Source organism: Aethalodelphis obliquidens, unplaced genomic scaffold, assembly GCF_003676395.1.
Source record: "Aethalodelphis obliquidens isolate GAN/ISIS:26980383/991018 unplaced genomic scaffold, ASM367639v1 scaffold17, whole genome shotgun sequence".
NCBI classification, from domain to species: domain Eukaryota; kingdom Metazoa; phylum Chordata; class Mammalia; order Artiodactyla; family Delphinidae; genus Aethalodelphis; species Aethalodelphis obliquidens.
In genome coordinates this window covers 4,418,774-4,446,509 of record NW_020837961.1, presented here as the reverse complement: position 1 = coordinate 4,446,509, position 27,736 = coordinate 4,418,774, and the positions used below count along the sequence as shown (strand labels likewise).

Here is a 27,736-nt window from a genome sequence, read left to right as displayed (position 1 = left end):
GCATTTAATGTTGTCCCAGAGGTCTCTGAGACTGTCCTCAATTCTTTTCATTCTTTTTTCTTTATTCTGCTCTGCAGTATTTATTTCCACCATTTTATCTTCCAGGTCACTTATTCGTTCTTCTGCCTCAGTTATTCTGCTATTGATCCCTTCTAGAGAATTTTTAATTTCATTTATTGTGTTGTTCATCTCTGTTTGTTTGCTCTGTAGTTCTTCTAGGTCCTTGTTAAACGTTTCTTGTATTTTCTCCATTCTATTTCCAAGATTTTGGATCATCTTTACTGTCATTATTCTGAATTCTTTTTCAGGTAGACTGCCTATTTCCTCTTCATTTGTTAGGTCTGGTGGGTTTTTGCCTTGCTCCTTCATCTGCTGTGTGTTTCTCTGTCTTCTCATTTTGCTTAACTTACTGTGTGGGGTCTCCTTTTCGCAGGCTGCAGGTTTGTAGTTCCTGTTGTTTTTGGTGTCTGTCCCCAGTGGCTAAAGTTGGTTCAGTGGGTTGTGTAGGCTTCCTGGTGGAGGGAACTAGTGCCTGTGTTCTGGTGGATGAGGCTGGATCTTGTTTTTCTGGTGGGCAGGTCCACGTCTGGTGGTGTGGTTTGGGGTGTTGGTGGCCTTATTATGATTTTAGGCAACCTCTCTGCTAATGGGTGGGGTTGTGTTCTTGTCTTGCTAGTTGTTTGGCATAGGGTGTCCAGCACTGTAGCTTGCTGGTCGTTGAGTGAAGCTGGGTCTTGGCGTTGAGATGGAGATCTCTGGGGGATTTTCGCCGTTTGATATTACGTGGAGCTGAGAGGTCTCTTGTGGACCAGTGTCCTGAACTTGGCTCTCCCACCTCAGAGGCACAGCCCTGATGCCTGGTTGGAGCACCAAGAGCCCATCCTCCACACAGCTCAGAATAAAAGGGAGAAAAAAAGAAAGAAAGAAAGAAGAAGATAAAATAAAATAAAGTAAAATAAAATAGTTATTAAAATAAAAAAATAGTTATTAAGAAAAAAAAAGTTTAAGTAATTGAACAAAAAAAAAACAAAAAACGGACAGACAGAACCCTAGGACAAATGGTGAAAGCAAAGCTATACAGACAAAATTACACACAGAAGCATATACATACACACTCACAAAAAGAGAACAAGGGGACAAAAAATATATATCTTTGCTCCGAAAGTCCACCTCCTCAATTTGGGATGATTCATTGTCTATTCAGGTATTCCATAGATGCACGGTACATCACTTTGACTGTGGAGATTTAATCTGCTGCTCGTGAGTCTTCTGGGAGAGATTTCCCTTTCTGTTCTTTGTTCGTAAAGCTCCCGGGGTTCAGCTTTGAATTTGGACCCGCCTCTGTGGGTAGGTCGCCGGAGGGCGTCTGTTCTTCGCTCAGACAGGACAGGGTTAAAGGAGCCGCTGCTTCTCCTGCTCGGCTCACTCAGGCCGGGTGGGGGGGGGGGGGGGGGGGGGGGGGAGGGAGGGGTACGGAGGCGGGGCGGGCCTGCAGCGTCAGAGGCGGCGTGACGTTGCCGCAGCCCGAGGCGCGCTGTGCGTTCTCCCGGGGAAGTTGTTCTTGGATCACGGGGCCGTGGCAGTGGCGGGCTGCACAGGCTCCCCGGAAGGGGGGTGTGGACAGTGACCTGTGCTCGCACACAGGCTTCTTGGTGGCGGCAGCAGCAGCAGCGGCGTCTCATGCCCGTCTCTGGGGTCCGCGCTTTTAGCCGCGGCTCGCGCCCGTCTCTGGAGCTCCTTTAAACAGCGCTCTGAATCCTCTCTCCTCGCGCACCAGGAAACAAAGAGGCAAGAAAAAGTCTTGCCTTTTCGGCAGCTCCAGACTCTTTCCCGGACTCCCTCCAGGCTAGCTGTGGCGCACTAGCCCCCCTCAGGCCGTGTTCACGCTGCCAACCCCAGTCCTCTCCCTGCGCTCCGACCGAAGCCCGAGCCTCAGCTCCCAGCCCCGCCCGCCCCGGCGGGTGAGCAGACAAGCCTCTCAGGCTGGTGAGTGCCGGTCGGCCCGATTCTCTGTGTGGGAATCTCTGTGTTTTGTCCTCCGCACGCGTTGTTGTGCTCTCTTCCGTGGCTCCGAAGCTTCCCCCCTCCCTCCCCCGTCTCCACCAGTGAAGGGGCTCCTACTGTGTGGAAACGTTTCCTCCTTCACGGCTCCCTCCCACTGGTGCAGGTCCCGTCCCTATCCTTTTGTCTCTGTTTTTTCTTTTGCCCTACCCAGGTACGTGGGGAGTTTCTTGCCTGTTGGGAGGTCTGAGGTCTTCTGCCAGCATTCAGTAGGTGTTCTGTAGGAGTTGTTCCACGTGTAGATGTATTTCTGGTGTATCTGTGGGGAGGAAGGTGGTCTCCGCGTCTCACTCTTCGGCCATCTTGAAGCTCCTCCCAAAACAAGCTTTCCCCGTTACCATTTTTAAGTCCAACTTTGTTACCTGTATTAGGCAGATACCTTTTAGGTAACATGCATTTTGTTTTCTCTAAGTTAATAGGTTGTTTTCTGATGCTTCCATATAAATGTTGAGGTTAGAAGGAAATGTCATAGGATCATTATCACACCATCTGCTCCAGCTGGTTTGTTTTTGTCACATGCTTTGCAGTGTTCTTACCGAGCTGTCAACAAACTGCCAATTAATTATGAAAACCTAACAGGTTGTCAGAGGTTATATACCGAGAAAGTGAGCTCATGAGTCAGTATATCAGGGGATCAATTATTGCTGATTTAAAATTTCCAGAACAGCTTCTGTGGACAAGTGAACTTTTAAAAATGCAATAATAACGCTTTTGGATTCTAGAAGTAAGAAGCTAATAATTGTTTTCTGAGTATCCTTTGAGAAGAGCCTTCTTTCTTTATGTTTAGGTTGCCATTTGATTACTATATAATTGAATTCAAGTATTTTCCTTAGTGATATTTCAATGGAGAAAATCTTATGAGGTACCATTCACAGAAGATAAACACGGAAACTAGTCTTTGTCTAACTCTCCACTGCTGAGCTCAAATGTCTATCTGCAATAGAAATCAGAGATCTCCTAAAAAAATGTTATCTGACTTTTAATATTAAATCTTCTTTACTTTATCCATAATACCAAGTAAACCACTTCAGATGTATGACAGCTTTTGATAAGATAAAACATTCTTATTTTTGTATAACTTGGTATTTTTAAGAAATTTTAGACTTGAAAATCATAAGACTACCACTGAAGAAAAAATGAGTCACAGTTAAGAGTATCAGAAAAGTAGATTAAAATAGTATAAATAGGTTGCATATATCAATACTACACCAAAGATTTACACACTGACTTATTTTTCTCAACTAATGAAATTTCTTAAAGTAGATATTCCTATCCTGTTACCTTTTGGCAGAAAATATATTTCAGCAGATTGTTGATCTAATTATCAATGTGTAGAAGTTCACTCACCCAAAATTTATGAGATTTTTATTCACCTAATTAACTGTTCATTTGTTCTGTATTTTATAGTAGATGAACTCTTTTCCGTGTGGGATATATATATATGTATCTTTTTTTTTGTGTGTGTGTGTGTATATATATATACACACACACACACACACACACACACACACACACACACACACACACACACACACAAAAGGGAATTAGAGGGAGGTTAGGCGGGGAAAAGAAGGAGGGTGGAGAAAGACAAACCCTTAAGTGAGCACTTTTAGGAAATTTATGACCTCACCTTCACCCAGAATCATAATGCTACAGGATTGTTGCCATGCCTCTTTCCTCCTTCTCCTGCTTCACAACAGAAGGAACATAGTATTCAGAGCTCTGAAAAAATACGCCTTCACCTGCACTGTTCGCTTTATTCTCGGTCTCTATCTTGAATTTGAAATATTCCATCCAGTTGTCTTATAAACAAATATTTACCTCTGGAAGAAGGATTAGACTATATGTCAAAATGACAGCAGAAGGAAGGATTGAAAATGAAAATATTTAGTTTTCTCAGGTTAGTTTTCAGATGTTTTGTAACAGTAGTGGAAATGGGAATTGCATTCAGAATTGTCAGAATGCAGGAAAACACGCTCTTTCTTGTTTCCCTTGCATGCAAGATGACATTCATTTATGCATTCATTCACTGTATGTCCAGTAGGTGAAAGGCAATTTGGTAGGTCCAGATGATATAATGGTGGGGAAACAAAACAAAACAAAACAGATTCCAGCAACCTCGAAGTTTGAAGGAGACAGATATATAGTCTTGTGAGTACATTTTAAAGTAATCATGTTAATGTTGTATAATTACAAAGAGATGCTCTGAAATGAAAGAATACTGATCTATGAGCAGAGTAACTAAGAAATGTAACTCAGGCTTCGTATTATGGGGAAGGATTCTAAGGGACATTTTTGATGTGTGATGGTCTTTGGGTGATAAATGGGAAAATAATTGTATTTCAATTGGAGAAAATAGTACACAAAAGCCTCATAGTAGGAATGGAAGTTCAAATAACTGCACGAAATTAGTCAGGCTGGAGAACAGTTATTTAAAGAAGAGTAAGACATGCAGAGCCTAGATGCTGTAGGAACTTGTAAGAACCAGTGGTTTTGTTTTTCATCTTAAGGATATATGTGTATATTCCAAAGTTACTAGCAAAGGCAATAACATCATGATGTTTAGATTCAACATGATTGATCAGGCTGTTGTGTGGAGAAGGGATTGAAGGTGCATAAGTGTGGAAGGCGAGGAAGGATGGGATTGGAGCATTTGAAGGGAGAAGTGGTACCTACAGCTTGAACTAGGGTTGTGGCTGTAGATTTGGAAAGGAACTGATGTTTGAGAGATATATATACATACATGAAGGTAGAACTAATAGAACTTAGAGATGGGTTTAATATGGAGAGTAAGGGAGACTAAGATGTCAAAAAATGTCTCCTTTGTTTCTGGCTTGAGTAAAGGGATGAATGAAAGTCTGCAAAAGCATGGCTTTATGTAGGGATGTGTATACTATGAGGAGTTACTTTTGAAACATGAAGGCAGAGCTGTTAAGCAGGCTAATCATACCAATCTGGAGATTGAATGAGAAGCACTACATATAATTAAAACCATAGACTATGTTGAATGTCTGGCTGAGTGAATGGAGTAGCATACATGGCTAATGGGATTAAGTAATATTTAATGGCAAAATAAAGGAGTAGGATGACTTGCAAGAGGACTGAGAAGACGATTTTACAAACTCTGTAGACACAGAAGAGATGGATGTCATAGACATCAAGTACAGTGACCATTTTTTGAAAAAAAGAAATGTTATTTTGATAGAGTGATGAGGATAGAATCATGATTGGTCAGAAAATGGATAGAATGAGATATACAATTCCTTCCAAAAATTCAGAAGGAGAGGAGAAGAGAAATTATCTTAAAACATGGATGATTTCAGCACATTTAAAGGTGGAAGAAAATCATTTAGAGACAGAGTTTAAATACACTAAATAGCAGGGTTAATCAGTTGGCTAAGTTTCTCAAGGCAGATGACCAGATTGGATTAGACAGGAAGAGAAAAAGCTCCTCCTATGGTCACAATAGTGACAAAGATGTGAAAGTGGTAAAGTGGAATATAGTTGAGGTCAAAGCATAGATTTGTTTGTTTGGAAGAGGGCTTAGAGAGTTTATATGGTGATAAATTTATGCAATTTTACAATTTCTCTGCTATAGCCAAGAATATAGAGCTGTGGAAAGAGCCAAAGGACTTTTAGTTTAAAGCACTTAAAAAGCAATTTTCTAGGAAACGTCCTCTTAGGTGCTACTGGTAAAATGCGTTCATAACTCGATATAACCTATCTGTATAATTTCTGTTGTACCTCAGTTTATTAAGTACTTACCGTAGAAGACTATCTTATCAACCTCTCACCAATATTTACCAGTAAATTATAATAGCTATAGTTTTATTAAGCATTATTCATCAAATACACTCCAAGAGGAGTTTGAGATTTAAAAATATGTTGATAATTGTATTCTGTATGGATGCTTAGAAAATTTATCATTGTTTAATGTTTACTTTCTTTTTAAAAATTTTTCTTTCGACATGTGTTTATTAATTGTTCCTCAGTACATTTTTATTGGCCCCTAAATTTCTACTTATTCAGTGTTGTGTAAAGCTGTATGAGTAAAACAAACAATATTTGTTATGATCAAGAAGATAATAATCTTTATTCAGAAATGCTTACCTATTATGGATTCAGTTGGCGACTGCTGCCAGGTTTTGATTAGATCTATTAAGATTTCTATTTGCTATTGAATATTTCTTGATACATTTATTCAATATAGAATGTATTTCTGATTATTTGCAATGTTAATTTTCACAGGTGAAAAGCAATAAGGATGTTTAAGTGCTGGTCAGCTGTTTTGATTCTTGGATTCATTTTTCTGGAGTCAGAAGGAAGGCCAACCAAAGAAGCAGGATATGGCCTTAAATCTTATCAGCCTCTAATAAGATTGCGACACAAGGTACAGTACCCACCTGGACTTGCTCCTAGTGTCTAGCGGTTATGAACTAAACTATTGGTTGTCTGGTTTACTACTCACTTAGGAGCACTTACTTCAGAATATGCTTTCAGAATATAATTTACATAAAAATCACATTTTAAAACATGAAGTGGTAGTACTTTTGGAAGCTTACCACTTTGGGAATTAAATACTTTTTCACAAATTATAGAGATGGGCGAGTTTAAAAATATGTCATTAAAAGTTCACGTGAAGTAATAGTAAAGGATTTATAAAGATCAGTAAATATGTTAAGACCTAATCACCCAGATGCTTTCTATTATTTTGATATTAATTTTAAGTTTAGAACTTTTCAAAATAAAACAATACTGTTATGTTCTTGAATTTCTCATAAAGATAAAGAGAAAAGGATGTCTGCCATCTAGAGATATATAGTTTGGCAAAGTTTTTGTTTTTATAAAAATCATTAGACATTTTAAGTTCATCAAAAATCATAATTTTGTGTTGTCTAATGTTGAGAAAATACTTCATTTATTTATGTTAAATATTTTCAAGAAAAAAATAAGTTGACATTTAGGAATTCTATAAATTATATAGATTATATACTTACAGTAAATTAAGCTAGTGCTTTTATTTTAATAACAGATCATGATACTGCAAATAAGATACTAAAGCAACATTTTATTCAATCAAATAAGTTTACAATACATTTTGGTTTTCCTAGAGAACTGAAAAAAGACAAAAATGATGATTTTGAAAAGAACATGTATTTTTAAATTTCTTAATTTACTTGTCTTTTAAAATAACACTTGAAATAAACATAACTATATTGATTTCCTCCGTTACATTCAATACATGCTAGTGGCATTTATTTTTGCTGAAATTCTTTCATCACATTATTGTATTTTGATAAAATTGCTAAACTTTTCTGGGATTTTTATGTGCCAGACACTAGGCTAAGCTGTTAAATTTATTATTTTATTTAATCTTCAAAACAAACTGATAAAGACATATCTATTTTCATTCTATAGATGAGAAATAAAAATTCTTAGAATGTTAAAGTATTTTTCTGAATGCATATATTTATTAAATATATCAATAGGCTAGGGTATAACATGCAGGATAAATTTGATAGGAATAAAAGAGAAAATAAGTAAAATATAAAGTATACTTCAATGTCAAAAATCATTGTAGAAATTTAGTCTCATGTAAAAGTAAATAAGTTATTAAAGTGTTCAGGCTGGATAAATACAATTGGAGAATTGGCCTCGTTCCACTATCTTTCAAATATCATTTGTTTCCCCTACTTCATGGACTAACAATAAGTTTTATCACTGCCCCAAACTTAGAAATAATAACTCCTTTATGAATGCTCTCAAAACACATTATTAATTCAACGTTTGACTCATACTGTTACAGACCCAGTGAATATTTATTCCATGCTTTGTGTCTGCCCTATGTTATGTGTCTTTAGGTCAGAAACTTTGCCTTTCTAATCTTTTCATTCCTGGTGCCATGAATATAGTAGATACTGTTTAATTGAATCGATGGCAGAAAAATGACAGGTAGAATGCATGACTAGGAGTTCTGACTGTTCCCCTGCTAAATATAAACCACAGATTTTTATGTATTATTTATAAATAATTTTGAATTAAATTTGGACGTTGAAGATAAATTTCTTATCCTGCACTGCTGTGTGACTTAAGAAACCTTTAAGGAAATTAAACAACACAATGAGTTAAACCTGTTTTAGAAAGACTGATACCCACCCAAAATGATCAAAGTCACCTCCCAATCTTTTCCATCTCTGTGTCTTTAGCCCGAAATAATTAGAAACAATACATGATTGCTAGTATGTAGAAGCAGAGAGCAGAGAATGCTGTGTAATACCTAACTTTCAAATGATGTGAGACAGAGGTGACATGAAGCTATAGAGGCATTCTGTGACTTTGTGTGTGTGTGTGTAAACCTGTGTATTTGACAGGAATAAAAAAGCACCCTGAGGTGTGCAAGTTCCTGCAAAGTCCCACAAGATACTTTCCACACACTATCAACCCCTGACCCAGCCACTGGGGTCTACTTTTCCTTCCCCAAGACCTTGAAGACTAATCTCATTATACTATTTATTTTTGTTTATATCAGTCACTGTTTGAATCCCAGGGATACCTGGTCATCCTTTTTCCACTGCTTTCATTCCAGTTAGGTTCACATGCTACTTTGTTAGGCTTTCCCAAATCATAACTGAAAATGGGACAAACATAGACATTCCCTAGATCCCCTGTTTGATTTCTTTTCTTTCTTTTTTCTTTTATTTCTTTTTGCTGGGAAATAAGCTTTTATTAATTAGTCCCAGAGGTTCTAAACTTTTTATGCCCATTTTTTATTTTTGGTCTTAAATAGGAAGGACCTTTTCTAGTCTTCTTACTGATATTCTAAATAGTTTTGTAAAACGTTTTCTTCTGTACTCTTCTCTCATATTTATTTATTTTAAAATTTTTATTGGAGTATAGTTACTTTATAATGTTGTGTTAGTTTCTACACTACAACGAAGTGAATCAGCTATACATACACACATATCTCCTCTTTTTTGGATTTGCTTCCCATTTAGGTCATCACAGTACATTGAGTAGAGTTCCCTGTGCTATACAGTAGGTTCTCATCAGTTATCTATTTTATACATAGTATCAGTAGTGTATATATGTCAATCCCTAACTCCTAGTTCATCCCACCTCCCCTTCCCCGCTTGGTATCCATACGTTTGTTCTCTACATCTGTGTCTCTATTTCTTATTTCCACTCATAGAATACATCACTATTTGCAAGATATCTATTTTAATTATTTATTAGTTTGTTGGATGTTTCTTTCCATTATGATATAAGCTACTATTCATGTTGCTATAACACAGCACCTAGAACAGTATGTGGCACATGGTAAACAAGAAACAAATATATGTAGAATGAATGATTCCATCTGTTGGCTAGAATAAGGCTTAAATCAAGATGATATACATATATAATTACATTATTATAATTAATAAATCAGAAATAATTTCTTTTTCTACCATTTTACCAGAGTAAAATCAATAGAGCTATACTTAATAAATTTTTTAAATACGTTATTTTAATAACATTACATAAATTGATTTTCTGTTATTTGTTATTTTTTAACCTATATAGTTTTATTTAAATTGCAAAGAATAGTAACCTCTCTAAACCTTTGGATAGGTGTCACTAGTATTAAATATTATTTATTAGCTACAAAACTATAAAATAATAGATATGATAGATACTGAGTTCTGATTAGCCAATCTCCACATTTTCCCCAGAGAGGTGTCTGTACTTTGAATCTGGACAAATGTATATACAGAATTCATTTTTATCAAATATTTGTGTGTTAACTGTATAATGAGTCCCCTTTTGGGAGCAAAAACTCAAATGTGAGAATTATTTGTCATATTAGATAGAAATAGTGTAGATATGATTATAAACATATGTACATAGTTATATAATTTACAACTCTATATACACACAAATGTGATTACAAATGTATTTGTCTGTCTCAAGATAAAAATGAGTAACATAAATCCATCATGCTAATTATGGAATCTTAATTATAGTCCATAATATATATCTAAGGGAGCTGATCCTGTGTTTCATCCAATGTGTTTACCCAACAAGTATTTATTGAACTTAAGAGTAGGAATTCATTAGCACTGTAAAATTGAAAAATACAGTTACAAAATGCAAATCCAAATAGTGGTTCTTCCTTCATTATTATTTTAAAATAACCATTGCATACTTATATTGCACTGTGTACTTTCGTATACATTAATGGTTGTAATTTAATTCTACAGTAATCCTGGGATGCAGGGAATATTATTCCTGTTTATCCAAATGATATTATTAAAATCAGAGAGGAAAAGTTACTTTCCCAAGGAGAAGAGAGGGGAACAGACAGAATGAATGAAATTAGTAAGAGGTAGATAAAAGCATAGGTAGACCACAGATGGGGAAGAAGGACCAGAAAAGCATAAAGATGATGATGGTAGTAAAGCAATGTGACGTTAACTTCAACGAGAAACATCTCATGTTCGTTCAGATTGTTCCTCCTGCCCTTCCATAAGCACAACCACAGTGTTCCCACCTCCATTTTCTTGGCCAGATTGAATGCCTTCTTCTGAAGGTTGCTGTAGCTCTGGTTTAGGCCGGTCTCCCAGTGAAGTCTCACTAGGAAGCAATAGTCACCACCCTAACTGCTGGTCTGTTGCTAGGAATCTGGGTGTTGAGCATAGTAGTAACTATTGGCTGCCATGTGCATTCGTAGAAAATTCCCTGTAGTCTCTCAAATTTTAAGCCATCTCCAGAATTTGTATACTCAGAGCAGCCCATACAGAACTTAGTCTCACAGGGCATTGACTGTATACCAGGTACTCTGTTAGCTTTATTCTATACATTGGTTTAATTATATGAAGATTTTCACGTCATAAGTGGTTTTATTACCATTTGATAAATAAGAAAATTGGGCTTAAAAAATGTTTAGTAATTGTTTAATTCAACACCCTTATAATGTTAGGAAGCAGGATTTAGGATTTAATGTAGAGTCTATATATATTAATGCCCATTCCGCAGTGAGTAATTTGACCTGTGTGCTGTGTATTTCCTGTTCCCTCTGCATTCCGATCACATAGTAGTAAGGCACGATATTATGTCTTGGTCCCTTTGTGGTTGATGTGACTATGTGTCTGCTTCTGGCTAATGAATTGTAAGAAGTGACATGAAATGCATCTGGGCTGAACATTTGATCCCAATTGTAAAATCTTCCTGAATTCTCTTTTTCTTCTAGCATGACAAACAGCATCTGATCAAGGTGGTGTCTGCTTAAATCATCCTAAGTGTCTAAGTCAACTAGGATGAGTGAAACACACTGGCAGTTAGTGAACATTGCATACTTATATAGCACTACGTACTTTCATATACATTGTTGTAATTTAATTCTACGATAATCCTGCGATGCATGGAGTATTATTCCTGTTTATCCAAATGATATTATTAAAATTGAAATGTGAAATTAGGGGAAAATCTTCTGTTTTAAACCACTGAGACTTGGGAGTTGTTTGCTATCTCAGCATAACCATAGTCTGTTCTCAACAATAAAGAGAGAACTAGAATGTAAACTCCTATCACCTAACCACAAATTCTGGGCTCCTTTTCCTCTACTGTCTTGGTATTTCTTTTTCATTTCCATTCCTATACTTTCCTTCCTCTCTTTCATCCAGTATTTCTTTCTTCTCTCTGTTTCCTGCTGAGTCATAATTTCCTATCACAATTAAAACTCCTGTTGTAGTCACAAACCTGTAATATGCACGTACTAATATTTCAGCATATTACCCTAGTCAGTTCACTGTAAATCCTGTCAGGGTCGGTGCCTTATCTTACATCCTTTTTCTTACCTACAGCACTGATCACACCTGCTACACTGTTTGCTGATACTGGTAATCAAAGCCAAGCTAGAGGGAAGATCTTATGAGGACAGTAAGGAGTTCTCTTTGAGTATACCTAGTGGGACCACTGAAATATCTTAAATAGCTTACATGTTTGTGTGGCCAGAGAATGTGATGCCCAGCTTTATAGTGCAGAGCAAACCAAAATTGCATTACTATCCCTTTACTTCCTAAATCAAAATGTTAGTCTATGAAAGTAGTTACCGTGCAAATGGAGCAAAGAGTTTGCATAATTTAATAAGTCCAGAGAGTGTTGCTATGCATGGCAGTGCACTATAATTCTAAGAAGTCGTTTGTGGGAGGTGATGTTTTACTTTTGGTATTAAAAGATTGATAGATGTGGATTGGTGAAGAGTGGCAGGAGAGAACTCTAGGGAAGGAGAAAAACATTAAACAACACATCAAAACCGTGACTGCTCAGAGGATAGAAACCTTCAGGCAAACCCAGGAGCATTATTTCCTGACTGACTAAAAATTGTGCTATTCCATCTGAAATATCTTACTGTTTCCAGCATGTTCAAGGGAAGGCCCTTTAAAATGTTAATCTATTTTGCAGAGGTCAAGAATCAATTTGGACCATTATGTAAGAGCAAAAATGGTCGTGATGAGGGAAGTAAAGACATCATGGTGGAATGATTAAGTAAATGTTAAGGAATTAATTAATATATATATTTATTCCATATATATCTTAGCGATTTATTATTAATAAATCTATGACTTTTTATGTTTTATTTTTTTATTGAAGTATAGTTGATTTATAATCTTATGTTAGTTTCAGGTACACAGCAAAGTGATTCACTTATACATATACATATATATCTATTTTTTTCAGATTATTTTCCCTTATAGGTTATTACAAAATATTGAGTATAGTTCCCTGCACTATACAGTAGGTCCTTGTTTATCTGGTTTATATATAATAGTGTATATCTGTTAATCCCAAACTCCACATTTATCTTTCCCCACCTTTCCCCATTAGTGACCATAAGTGTTTTCTATGTCTGTGAGTCTATTTCTGTTTTGTATATAAGTTTGTTTGTATCATTTTTTTTTTTTAGATTCCACATATAAAAGATGTCATATGATATTCGTCCTTCTCTGTCTGGCTTACTTCACTTAGTATGATAATCTGTAGGCCCATCCATGTTGCTGCATATGGCATTATTTCATTCTTTTTATGGCTGAGTAATATTTCATTGTATAGGTATACCGCATCTTCTTTATTCATTCATCTGATGATGTACATTTAGGTTGTTCCATGTCTTGGCTGTTATAAATAGTGCTGCTATGAACATTGGAGTGCATGTATATTTTTGAATTATGTTTTTCTCCAGATATATGGCCGGGAGTGGAATTGCAGGATCATATGGTAGCTCTATTTTTAGATCATATGGTAGCTCTATTTTTAGTTTTTTAAGGAACTTCCATACTGTTCTCCATACTGGCTGTACAAAGTTACATTCCCACCAACAGTGTAGGAGGGTTCCTTTTTCTCCACACCCTCTCTAGCACTTATTAGTTATTACTAGTTGTAGACTTTTTGATGATGGCCATTCTGACAGGTGTGAGGTGATACCTCATTGTAGTTTTGATTTGCATTTCTTGGCATTTTTCACATAACTAGAACAAAAAATTTTTTAATTTGTATGGAAACACAAAAGACCCCTAATAGCCAAAGCAATCTTGAGAAAGAAGAATGGAGCTGGAGGAATCACTATCCCTGACTTCAGAGTATACTGCAAAGCTACAGTAATCAAAACAGTATGGTTCCAGCACAAAAACAGAAATATAGATCAATGGAACAGGATAGAAAGCCCAGAAATAAACCCATGCACCTATGATCAATTAATCTACAAAAAAGGAGGCAAGAATATACAGTGGAGAAAAGACACTCTCTTCAATAAGTGGTGCTGGGAAAACTGGACAGCTATAGGTAAAAGAATGAAATTAGAACATTCTGTAACACCATACACAATGATAAACTGAAAATGGATTAAAGACCTAAATGTAAGACCAGATGCTATAAAACTCCTCTAGAAAAATGTAGGCAGAACACTCTTTGACATCCATTGCAGCAATATCTTTTTGGATTCGTCTCCTAGAGTAATGGAAATAAAAACAAAAATGAACAAATGGGACCTAATTAAACTTAAAAGCTTTTGCACAGCAAAAGAAACCAGAAACAAAATGAAAAGGCAACCTATAAAATGGGAGAAAATATTTGCAAATGATGCAACTGACAAGTGATTAATCTCCAAAATATAGAAACTGCTCATACAGCGCGCTCTCTCTCTCTCTCTCTCTCTCTCTCTCTCTCTCTCTCTCTCTCCATATATATTTACATATATATATTTACATATATATATTTACATATATATTTACATATATATATATAAACAATCCAATCCAAATGGGCAGAAAATCTAAATAGACTTTTCTCCAAAGAAGACATACAGATGGCCAAAAAGCTCATAAAAAGATGCTCAGCATTGCTAGTTATTAGAGAAATGCAAATCAGATTTTTTAATCCAAAAATTATGTTTGAAAAAGGAGAACATTTATTTTTTTTCTGATAAATGAAGTTCCGCTATTAATTGGGCTAGTGCCTGGAACCTAGTTTCCACAGGGCTATGCAAAGAGGGCTAGGTTACAGCAGCATACACCATAGGATATAGAAGATCTGTGCGTTGAAGGACACCATATGGACTGTTCTTTGCACCAGAAGAAGACATTATCTTTAGGATACTGGACAGTAGGTAGTCTTGTCCTTTGCAATTAGAGATACAATCTCTGTCTTCTAAAGCTGTATATACACTTGCCTTTGCTCCGGAAGGGGACATTATCTCTGTGTTTCAAAGCTGCTTGCTGTACAAACATCCTTGAATAGATTCCAGAGCAAATGACAGTCAGTGTCTCTGCTCAGGAGATGTGCAAAAACATGAGGGGGATTGTCTCCCAAGACACAAGGGGAGTACCACCTGTATCAGGAGGTCAGAGTCACCATCAAGTGTATCTAAGGCCTAAGCTAATGATGTGTATTTCAAAGTTGATTTGCAAACCAAGTGCATAGGTATAACTTCATCCTACCTTTTACTGCTTAATTTTGTCCTTTTTAGAACTTTAAGGAAAAAAATATTTTGTCGACCTTCGAATGTGTTGCTTTCATGTTTATTCCTTTACACCAGGACATATTTGCTAATCTGGGGAAAATCGGCATGTGGTTGACTAAATCACTTTCCTTACCAAAAATAAGTCAATAAAGGGATATATCTAACTTTTAAAATCTTCAAGATAAGAACCTACTTGTCATTTGATCCTTTTGAGAACGAATTCTCAAAGCAGTACTATTATTACAGATGTGTAGGGTGATATGCATAAAGTCTGTCCCTTTATACCTCTATGACCCTACATTAAAATATTTTTTGTAAAAATTTAAAAGTAGTAGTTATAACTGCTTTCGTTTGAAGATTTGAAGTTTTGAAATGTTAAAAATGGGATGCATTAGCATTCTACTTACATCTATTCAATAAAATATAACAAAGTAATCAAATAAATCAAATTCATATAGTATATTAGGACCAAGCTTGTCAGGATTCCAGAAAACTCTGTTTATGTATTAGTCTTGGGCACTTATGATGTTTTTTACCACTCTGGGATGAATTTCAAGTGCCCTGAACCACAATGCTTTCTCTATACCCAACTCAATAATTTAAAAAATTTATATAGATAGATAGCTGAAAAACAGTGGCTTTATCCCTGTTTCCCTGAACAGTTATTGATTCTTTTATTGATCAAGAAGCACCAGAATATTAGGATCTAGATGTGGTTAAACAGGTTTGTCATTACTGTTCATTTTGATTGAATTTTGATTGACTTCCAAAGCCGCCTTCTCTTTAGATATAGTTGTATTTTTCTCCTCATTTCTGTGGAAAGAATGTGCTAGTACACATCAGTTTGCTAAAGAAAACAAACTACTCATATACCCAGATCTACCACTAATTAAGCACATTATACTACCTCCTGTTCAAAAAAATATATATAGGTGTCATAGTTTATAACAGGGTTCAGTGTGGTTACTCTAAACATGTACATGTAGAAAAAAGGCTTATGAGTTGAGAACAGACAAATGACGTAAATTAACATTAATATACCACAACCTGGGCTTCCCTGGTGGCGCAGTGGTTGAGAGTCCGCCTGCCGATGCAAGGGACATGGGTTTGTGCCCCGGTCTGGGAAGATCCCACATGCCGCGGAGCGGCTGGGCCCGTGAGCCATGGCTGCTGAGCCTGCGCGTCCGGAGCCTGTGCTCCGCAGTGGGAGAGGCTGCAGCAGTGAGAGGCCCGCGTACAGCAAAAAAAAAAAAAAAAAAATATATATATATATATACACCACAATCTAATATTTGTATTCACTACTTAAACGTGTAAACTAATTATAAGTTGTTTTGTACATCTTCCATTATTAAAATTCTATTGTGAATTCAATTAGCAAAGCTCTGTATTATAAATGAAAAGAAATATCCTGATTTATGAGCTTGACATTCAACATGTTTAAGGCATAAAAACCCTATGGTGTACAGATCACGGTTGAAAAGAATAGGATTAGTTTTAACTAATATTGCTTACTGCTTATTTCTGGCGTCGGGTTCCCTGTATATGAGCTGAGAGATAGTGGTTTTAGAGCTATAAAATAGTAGAAAATATTCAATCCATCTTTAAAAGCATATAATATAGATGGGAAAAGTGAGTGCCTGAGAGGCAAAGGTCTTTACTGAAGATCACACAGTTTGAACTAGCCACCAGGCTGTCTGAAAGTCATTGGGAGTTTATCAGTTGTGTGTGTTAAGCAAATGGCCCATTCAAAGATTGGGCTGTCAGTGATTATACTACCAATTGGTAGAACCATCCAACAAAAAATGTCTATTTTCAACATCCTGTCAGAAGGATACTTACATATGCTATCAGCAATGGTGGCAGTGTGGTTTTATTTTCTCCTAAGGGGCTTATTTTCTCTTTCCCAATTTTTAAATAGACTATTTTCTTATAGCACTTTTAGGTTCACAGCACAATCGAGTAGAGAGTCTAGAGAGTGCCCATATACTTCCTGGCACCACATCTGTAAGCTTCCTCCACTATCATCATCCTGCACCACATGGTACTTTTGTTACAATTCCTGAACCTACAGTGACAAATCATTATTACCTGAAGTCCGTGGTTTGCTTTAGCGTTCACTCTTGGTGTTCTAGACTTTATGGATTTCGACACATGCATAATAACCTGTATCCACCATTGTAGTAGCATACAGGATAATTTCGTCCTCCTAAAAATACTCTGTGCTCTGCCTATTTATCTCTCTTTCTCCCATAACTCCCCATAAACTCTAATCATTTTATTGTCTCCATAGTTTTGCCTCTTCCAAAATGTCACGTTGTTGGAATCATACAGAATATAGCCCTTACAGATTGACTTCCTTCACTTAATAGTATGCACTAAAGATTTCTCCATATCTTTTCATGTCTTGATAGCTCATTTCTTTTTAGTACTGAATAATAGTTCATTGTCTGGATGTACCACAATTTATTTATCTACTTACTGAAGGACATGTTGGTTGCTTGATTTTGATAATTAAAGATAAAATTGTTATAAACATCTGTGTGCAGGTTTTTGTGTGGATATAAGTTTTCGACTCATCTGGGGAAATTCCAATGAGTGTGATTATTGAATCATATGGAAGGGTATGATTAGTTTTATAAGAAAGTGTTACACTGTCTTCCAAAGTAGCTGCATCATTTTGCATTCTCACCAGCAATGAATGCGAGTGGTTCCACATTCTTGTCAGCATTTGGTGTTGCCAACTTTTTGGATTTTAGCCATTCTAATATCCATTAGAATACATATACATATAGTGGTATCTCACTGTGGTTTTAATTTGCCATTCACTAAAGACATATGACGTTTAACATATTTCTATATGTTTATTTGCCATCTGTATATTCTCTTGGTATAGGTGTCTGCTCAGGTCTTTTGCCCATTTTTTAAATTGGGTTATTAGTTTTCTCATCATTGAGTTTGAGTCCATTGTATATTTTGAATAATAGTCCTTTATCAGATGTGCTATTGTCAGATATTTTCTTCCTGACTGTGGCTTGTCTTCTCATTTCTTGACCTTGTCTTTTGCAGAGAAGACATTTTTTAACTTTAATGAAGTTCAGCTTAATAATTATTTCTTTCCTGAATCATGTCTTTGTTGTAGTATTTTAAAAGTCATTGCCCTACTCAAGGTCATGTACATTTTCTCCTATGTTATTACCTTCTGGGGGGTTTATAGTTTTCCATTTCACATTTAGGCCTAAGATTCATTTTGGGTGATTCTTGTGAAGGGTTTCAAGTCTGTGTCTAGATTCATTTTTTCTTTTTTTACATGTAGGTGTCCAGTTGTTCCAGCATCATTTGTTGAAAAAGCTGTCTTTGCTCCATTGTACTGCCATTGCTCTTGCATCAAAGATCAGTTGATTATATTACTGTGGGTCTGATCTGGACTCTACTCTGTTCCATTGAGCTATTTGTCAATTCTTCCACCAATGCCACACTCTCTTGATTACTGTAGCTTTATAATAGGTCCTAAGTGCATTCGTGTCAGTCCCCCCACCTCCTTCTTTCTCAATATTGTATAGCCTTTTCTGGGTCTTTTTCCTCTCAAACTTTAGGATCAGTTGTCATTATCCATAAAATAAGTGGCTGAGATTTTGACTGGGGTTGCATTGAACATGTAGATCAACTTGGGAGGAATTGAAATCATGACAATATTGGGCCTTTATATCCGTGAACATGGAATATCTCTCCATTTATTTAGTTCTTTGATATTGTGCATCGGAGTGCTGTAGTTGTCTTTATATAGATCTTGTACATATTGTGTTAGGTTTATATCTAAGTATTTAATATTTCTGGGTGCTAATGAAAGTGGTATTGTCTTTTCAATTTCAAATTCCACATGTTCATTGTTAGTATGTAGGAAAATGATTCACTAATTCTGAAGTTTGAGTACTGATCTATCTTTTTCCATTGTACTGCCTTTGTTCTTTTGTCAAAGATCAGTTGACTGTATATATGTGGGTCTGGTCTGGACTTGCCAGTCAAAATCTGACAAAATACCTCCTGGAACTAATAAGTGATTGTAGAAATTTCATAGGATACAAGGTTAATATACAAAAGTCAATCACTTCCCTTTTTACCAGCAATGAATAAATGGAATTTGAAATTTAAAACACAATACCATTTACATTAGCACTCACAAAAATGAAATACTCAGGTATAAATCTAACAAAATATGTACAAGATCTATATGATGAAAACTACAAAATAAACAAAATCAAAAAATAACTAAATAAATTGGGAGATATCCTGTGTTCATAGATAAGAAGACTCAATATTGTCAAGATAACATTTCTTCCCAACTTGATCTATAGATTCAACACAATCTAAATAAAACTCTCAGCAAGTTATTTTGTGAATATTTACCTCATCTACTGAAAAATTCCTGTGGTAATGAAGGTCAGTCATTGAAATGTCCACATGATACAGTATTTCAAAAGAATATATTTCTATTATTTGCCAGTTTATACGTCCTCAGGAAATTTTGCCAACTAAGTTTCTATAGAGACCTAACAAAAACAAGTGTTCTGACATTACCAAAACAAACAAATAAATAAAAATACAACAATTTATATTTTAAAAATATATGCTTTGAAGTAATATAAACATTTGTCTTAATTGTATGAAGATTTAGGAAATTATTGAAGGGAATTATGTATCCCTTATATTTTATTTTTACCCAAATTTTAGAATGAAATTTTAAGCATTCAGGCAAATTTGAAAGAATTTTACAGTGTGCGCCCATGTAACCAAGACATTAATGAATATTTTGCTATGTTTGGTTTTCACATATTTATGTGTGTGTTTGTGTGCCTCTCCATCCCTCTTTCCATTTATTAATTTATCTTACTGTTGTATTACTTTCAAATTATAGACAGTAATCTCTTCTTTCTTACTTTAACTAGATTTAACTATATCATTAACGAGTTAATATTTATTTAGAATTTTTTTTATTATTTTAAAATACTTTATCCATACAGTGGAAAACCCAAAACTTATGTCTTCATTCTCTGAGTTTTGACAAATGTATACATTTGTGAAACAGGCATCTAGGTACAGGTGTATCAAGATTGGAATGTCATCATTCCCCAAGGAAATTCCCTCACACTGCTTCCCAAGCAGTCTCTGACCCCATTCCCTCTGAGGCAATCAAAGTTCTGATATTTTTTACCATAATATAGTTTTGTCCATTCTGAAATTTCGTGTAAAAGGGATCATGCCACATGTGCAGATTTGTGTAATACTTATCTTATTCATTATAATGTTATTGAGATTCATCTATGTTATTGAGCTTCTCCATAATATATTTAATTTTATTGCTGAATAATATTCCAGAATATGAATATACCACAGTGCTTTTTCTTAAATCCATTTCCTATTGATGAAAACCTGGTTGGAATTCTTATAAATAAAGCTTCTAAGAACATTCCTGTACAAATCCTTCGTGGTTGTATATTTTCATTTCCCTTGGTTCAATAGATAGCAGTGAATTGCTTTTTTGTAAGGTAGGTAGTTTTCCTTGAATAAGAAACTACCAAAACTTTTCCTAAAGTAGATGTACAATTTTACATTCTCAAGATTAATGCATACAATTTCAGTTACTGCACATTTTGGCAATATTTGCTGTTTTCTGTGTTTTTAATTTTACCTATTCTGAGGAGTCTTATTCATTATAGTTTTGAGTTTTCTTGATGACTAGTGACATTGAGCATCTTTTTATTTGTGTACTGGCCATTCAAGAATTTTATTTTGTGAAATCTGTTCAAATCTCTTTGCCTGTTGTTTGTATATATTTTTAGTATTTGGTTTTTAAAGTTCTGTACATTTCATAAGTACTTCAAAGTATATAAATTATTTTATGGAAGTATTTATATTACTGTAAAATTTCAAGGTCAGTAAAGCCACTGTTAACTTCGTCAGTGTGATTTCATAGAAAACAATGTGAAGACAATAAAAAGGGTCTCCATTTGGGCAGAAGTTTTAAATGTTTAAGTAAACAATAATTGAAAGCTATAACTATTAGCACAAATTAGATATGACTAAAATAATGCTATATTTTATTACTGTGAACCTAAAGATGTATCTGTATATATTTATGTATACATGTGTAACTATATATGTTTGTATATTTATAATTATATAGTAATATATTTTATAATATATAATTACATATTTACTATAAACATTACTATAACTATAAACATTCATGTAATTCTAAAACATAGATTGTTCATTGTTAAAAAATTTAGGAATTCATCCATTGCAGTTAGTTTGTGAGCCACTAAAATTAATCGGTCACACCCAATTTAAGATCTAAAATAGTATTTCCCTAGTATATTATCTCTATAACTCACTTCTCTGAGAAGATTAACGATACGCAAACCAGAAATAGCATTTAAAAGAAGGAATTAAAACTCCACTTAGGAAAATAAAGAGTAAGAGAACATGTAACTATTGTGACGAGAAAATATCTCTTGCTTTATCACTTCATACTAGATTTTTAACAAGTCTTAAAAATGAACTACTATTTTATCTTTGAAGAATATGAAAGTAAAAGATACTTAACCTTACTGTGTTTACATTCCTGTCAGTACCATAGGCATGTGGCCAGGTGTTAATACAGCTTCAACATTACGTCACTCGTTGTATCAATTCCATTTCATCAATTGAATACTGTTCACTTTCACTTTTTGTGTTTATCATTTAAGTTTATTTTAACAATATAGATATTTAAGATATGTGAATAAATTTTATAATTTATATATATAATATATATTGAGGACAATTCTAAAAGCTTTTTTCCAAGAGAAAAAAATTAAAATTTTGACACCTAATTGCATTTATTTATACATAAGTTAGAAAAACTTCACTAAAAGTTGAAGTGTATCTGATCTGTCTACAAGTCTAATACCTTCATTTGGCTAATGAAAAATTCAGGTCCTAATTGCTAAATGCCCAAGTTGCTAAAATCAATTAGTGATAGATTTGCAAATAAAATTCTGATCTTCTAACTAAGAGTAGATAGGGACTCTACACATTAGTAATATCTTTTTTGATAAATTTGTTTAAAACGCTCTGTCAAAGTACTTACATGCATGCAGACTATGTGTGTATTGTGTGTAAAAATATTTCCATCACAACAATATTTTTACCAATTCTACTAGATTTTCAGTTCCTATATAAAAAACTCTTCAAATTCATACTATCTTCTGTAGGTAATTACTATTCCATGTTTTTCACCATTAATCTGTTTTGCTTTTGAACTTCATATAAATGGAATTCTACTGTAAGAAGTCTTTTATATATGGATTTTTTTCTTTTTTGCTAAACACTATGTCTGTGATATTTATCCACATTTTTGAATGTAGAGGAAGCATATTGTTCTTATTACTCTAAAGTTTTGTCACACAGAATTCACAGTTTTTATGCATTCTGCTAATGAAGGATATTTGAATTGTTCCCAGTTTGGAGCTATTAAGAAGTTCTCGTGTATGGCTTTTGTTGGGCATATGCACTTATTTCTCTTGGAGTGTAATTGTAAGGTGGGCATATATTTAGCTTTAATAGACAATTCCAAAGAGTTTTCAAAGTGTTTGTACCAGCGTATTTATTTTTGTAAAATATTTTAGCATGACTCTTAGGAATTATTTTAATTCTAGATCTTTCGTTTGTCTACCTAGTTGGAAAAAATGAGATGTGAGCAGATGTAATGTTATTGCTGCTGCTGATGAATGTTGAATAAAACAATTACAGGATGATTAAGTGACTGAATAGTCATCCTCCAAGAGAAAAAAAATACTAAAACTGAAGCTCCAAAATTTCTTGCTAAGTCCCTTTTTGAAAGTTTGGTATGATGTGAATTAGTATGCAATATCTCACCCAGAAAAAGTCATTCTTCGATTATGAATTTACCTTAACGACAAATCACAGAACTTTGTAGTGTAAATTTTTCTTAAAGGTATTTATCTCTTTTGATATGTTAGGAAACTTAATGATTAACAACTTAAACTTCTTGGAGCTTTTGTACATAATATAAACATAAAAGTTTTTGATATTATTTAATTATTTCATATAAAATACTCTCCAGGTATGGAATTTCATATTTACATTCTCTAAAATAAGGCATTTGAAGCAGCTTCCACCTCTCCTCAATCCTTACTGTGGTTGACCTCAACATTTTATTTTTTTAATATTTGCTGATAATTACAAAAACAGATTTTACAGTAGAAAACTGTTCTTCTGAAAGAGTGCTTACTACTGAAAAGCATAATTTTTGTATTCATTTTGTGACTGTTTTATTTTTCTAATAGTCTTATTACTATTAATAATAGAGATTTGGTGAGACTAGGATCTTACTGAAGTTACCTAAGTTCATAGGATTTAAGATGTTACACCAGTAGAAGACATAAACTCAGCTATTTTTTGAATTATGTGCCAACTGGTAGAATTACTGAGCTTGTAAATGAAGCTACTGTGGCTTATTTCTTTTTTACTGATCGAATTGTAGAAAAATGATTGTCTTAATCAGTTCAGGCTGCTATATTAAAAATACCATAGACTGGGTGGCTTAAAAGACATTTATTTATCACAATTCTGAAGACTTGAAAGTGAAACATCAAGGTGACAGCAGATCTGTTGTCTGGTGAGAGCTCTCTTAATGATTCAGAGATAGCAGTCTTCTGATTATGTCATCACATGGCAGAGAGAGAGTGAGAGAGAGGGAGAAAGCCAGCTCTCTCACATTTCTTCTTGTAAGGGCACTAATCCCACTTATGAGGGTTCCATCTTCATGACCTAATCACGTCCCATAGTCTGTACCTCCCAATACCATCACATTGGAGATTAGGCACCAAAATATTAATCTGGGGGAAATATAAACATTCAGCCCATAGCAGTGATCTCAAAATTATTTACTTCCATTTGTGTATTAGTGCTGTTATCAGGAATGTAAGAAAAGTGCATTGATTTCTGGCAACAAAATGATCATCTACTGGGAGTTTTACCTGTTACCAGTTATAAATGGTAACAAATATTACTGACTCTCAACAGAAAACTTTTATGGTATCATCATGGTGAAACATTACATAAAGCTGCAGCAAAATGTTTTATATTTCTGTCGAGTTTGTTTCTTTTGAACAATTTAAGAATATTTTGAGATTTACAGGTGTAAACTGACGCTAGGGTCTCTAAAGCAGTGGGTATAAATCTTGACTGCATATTAGGATCATCTGTGATCATATAAAATACAGATGTCTGGTCCATTCCTTTAGAAGATTGAATCAGAGCTTCTGGGATTGGGTGCTAGACATGGGTATTTACAAAGGTTCCTAGATGATTCCAAAGTGCAGTCAGCATAGACAACTGTTCTACTAATGGCTAGAATTCCATATCAAAGAGTTGAATATAAAAAGCCATAAGAATATTGATTTTTATTTAAAAAGCAATATTAAGCATTTTTAAATTTAGAAATTATACATATCATATAATAATATATGCAGAATACACAGAATAAATTCAAAATATATATAATATAGTCTATAATATATAATTAGAAAAAATATATATTCTAGAAAAATATATTATAGAAAAGATATATATTCTAGAAGGAATTTTCAATATTTCTAAATTAAAAATATATACTTTCATGTATAAATATATATGTGTGTGTGTGTGTGTATATATATATATATATACACACAATTTGAATAAAACTAATAAGGAAAAATGTTTCCATATAAAAAGAAACCCACATTGGTGCAGACTTTGTACAGGTGGGAGAAATTGTATTTGCTGCTGCAGTTGTAAGAACAAAGAAAATAATGATGCAATGACATTAAGCAGAGAGGATATGAATGTGTGATGCCTGGGGTGGGTGGTTGACTATCGTATGTAAATGATATCAGAACAGGAAAATCTAACCTTTAATCTTTCAAGCCACAATCAAGGCCTGGGAGAGTGAACTCCAAACAAATAACAAAAACAGAACTTCCAGAGGGTCTGTTTGGATCATCTCTTTAATTAGAATCCTTTAATTTCTGAGTTGGCTGGGGAAAGATGCTTGGAAACCTTTAATGACAATTCACGGTGAAAGAAATCCCTAAAGGAGCCAACACCTTTGTTCAGGCCAGGGTGATTCTGTTCATAATGAAGAAAATGTCTTTGGTTTAAGCCACAACTGACAGCAGTTGAAAATTATGAAGCAAGATGCCTATGTAAAGCTTAGATATTTAAAATCTTCCAATATTAACATACTTTTATTTAAGTATGTATTAGTGCAGAGATTTCAACAGTATTTAGTACTTATACATTCAGGGAGATAATTTATCAAGCAAAAACTTGAGTTAACTGCAGGGCACAGTTGATATGTATAAGATAGACGTTCAAGCTGTATTTTTGGGTGGTTGGGTAAGTGAAGAAACAACAGAACTGATACTTGAAAAAGAACGTTGGTGTTAGGTAGCAAAAAGAAGGGGTAAAAGTGTTTTAAGCAGGAGGAAAGACATAACTATTCAGAAACCCTGAGAATTATTTCAGTATTTTCAAGGATTGAAAGTATTCACCCTACAGGGAAATAGAGGCAGTAACTCAGTTTAAAGAGCTAAGGAGCAGACAGGTAGTGGAGGATACCATAAATAAGAGTAAAACTTTTGGATCTTAATCTGGTATTGACAAGAGGCCAATGGAAAAGATATAAGATGAAGAAATAATATAAAGTTAGTAACTTTATATACCTTAAAAGTTAAAAAAAATATTTTGCTAATTTTTAATCTAACATAATTTTGTGTAGGAGCTAATTTTTATCATGCTTCATTTAATCATATTTTAAAAAGGTTGGCCTTTCTGCATAATAACCTGGAGATCAGATTGCACTGTTGTCTAGGTGCCATTTGCCTGCTTGAAAGTCAGCAATAACACAACAAACCCACTTCCTTAAGGCATGGAATCAGAAAGTGTGGTCCCAGAATCAACTCTACCAGCATCATCAGGAACTCGTTAGAAATGTAAATTCTCAGATACCACCCAGATCTACCAAATCAACTTTCCCGGTAATTCTGACTCAGTATAAAATTTGAGAACTACTGGGAAAAATGGAAGGCAAAATGTTCCAGTTTTCTTTTTTTCTTTAGTTTCTTTAGTATAGATTTTAGCACTTGTTATCATTGGTGGATCTGTTTATTGGTTTGGTTGCTCTCTTCTTTCTTTCTTTCTTTTATGACTTTTTAATTTTTTTATTTTTAATAATATTGTTCCAGTTTTCTTAACATAAGAAAATAACTCCCCTTGTCCCCGAAATCAAATAAAAATTTCTAATAAGTGTATAAGAATTTAAATCATAAGTATTCCTTTTCTAACATAAGACAGTTCATTTACTGTATGCTACATATTTTGGATGTGTTAAAAATCATCATTTATCAATGATTATTCTTTTTTGATTGAATAATCTCAAAAATGCCTGTTAAATAGTCATTCAGCTTATAGTCAGTTACTTTAAATAACATGCAGCCGCTTGTAAATGGATGAAACTCCTCACTGTTACTTGAAAACATGCTAATTTATTTTGAACTAAAATCTGTCTCCTTTTAGCTTTCAATTATTGGTGCTAATTCAGCTCTGTCACTTTTTTTCATAAAATATCTAATATTCTTTCCACAGAGCAGCCCTGGAAATATTTCTCAAGCTAAAATTTTTTAATTTTATTAACTATTATTCGTATGACTTGTCTTCTTACTTTGCTGAATGCACTCCATTTTATCCCTTCCCTGTGAAGTGAGGTGCTTGGAATAAAACCCAGTTCTCTAGGTGTGGTTTTCCCCCAACTAAACTCAAACTTCCTTCTGGATATGACATTTGTATCAAAGTACTTAAGTTATTAATAATGAATTAGTTGTTTCTTTTCCTTTTCTTCCCCCATCTTATTAGAGATGATGCACATTAGTTATTCTAAAATCTACAATCTGCAATCTAATTTTGTGCTTTTTTTGTGTGTGTGTGGGAGACATGTTTTTTTCTATCATGCTGCTAAGTCAGGCTATTTTATTGTGAATTGGGGGAACTCTCTGTATTGAGAATTAAACCAGTATCTTATCTTTATTTTTGTTAAAGATCAAAAATCCCTGTTTTATTCATTTTTCCCACTTACATTCATGTTATTCCCAAATCAATATGTTATCTTGTATATATCTATCTAAGACAATGCTTGCAACTTAGACAATGTTGATATAGCCGTTGGCATAGAAAATGTGAACAATTATTCAAATAGATGCAAGGTTGGTTTTTCCAGAATCAACCTATGTAATTCAGCATCCCATAATGATACTACGAAATGTATTCAATACTTTGCTGAAGTGAAGATCTACTCTATCTCCACTTGTGATAACCTTCAAAAGGGAAAATAAAAAATTTAGTATTTGATGACTTTTACTTAATCATCAGACTCACAGCTTCTAGGTGTACAAAGCATGTTGTTCAGTAAATGCTTCTGGAAAATTGTTTGAAATTAAAATTCTTCTGTCTGTGATTTGATGAATCTGTTTTTGATATTTTGTTTCTTTCTTAATTGGGGGGGGAGTGAAGAGAATGGAATTCATTTAGACCATGAAATTTGAATTTGATTGAAACAGGAATATTTAGTATTTA

General features: G+C 34.3%; 1 protein-coding gene across 3 annotated transcripts in view; it reads left to right on the top strand.

The window, feature by feature from the left end:
• Positions 1-27,736, top strand: part of FSTL5 (follistatin like 5) — a 677,763-nt gene that overhangs the window by 48,755 nt on the left and 601,272 nt on the right. For all 3 annotated transcript variants that reach the window (XM_027116858.1, XM_027116857.1, XM_027116856.1), the window contains exon 2: positions 6,310-6,451. In XM_027116858.1, coding sequence (XP_026972659.1) covers positions 6,326-6,451 — 126 coding nt within the window. In that variant the 5' untranslated portion in view covers positions 6,310-6,325. The remainder of the gene's footprint in view (positions 1-6,309; positions 6,452-27,736) is intronic.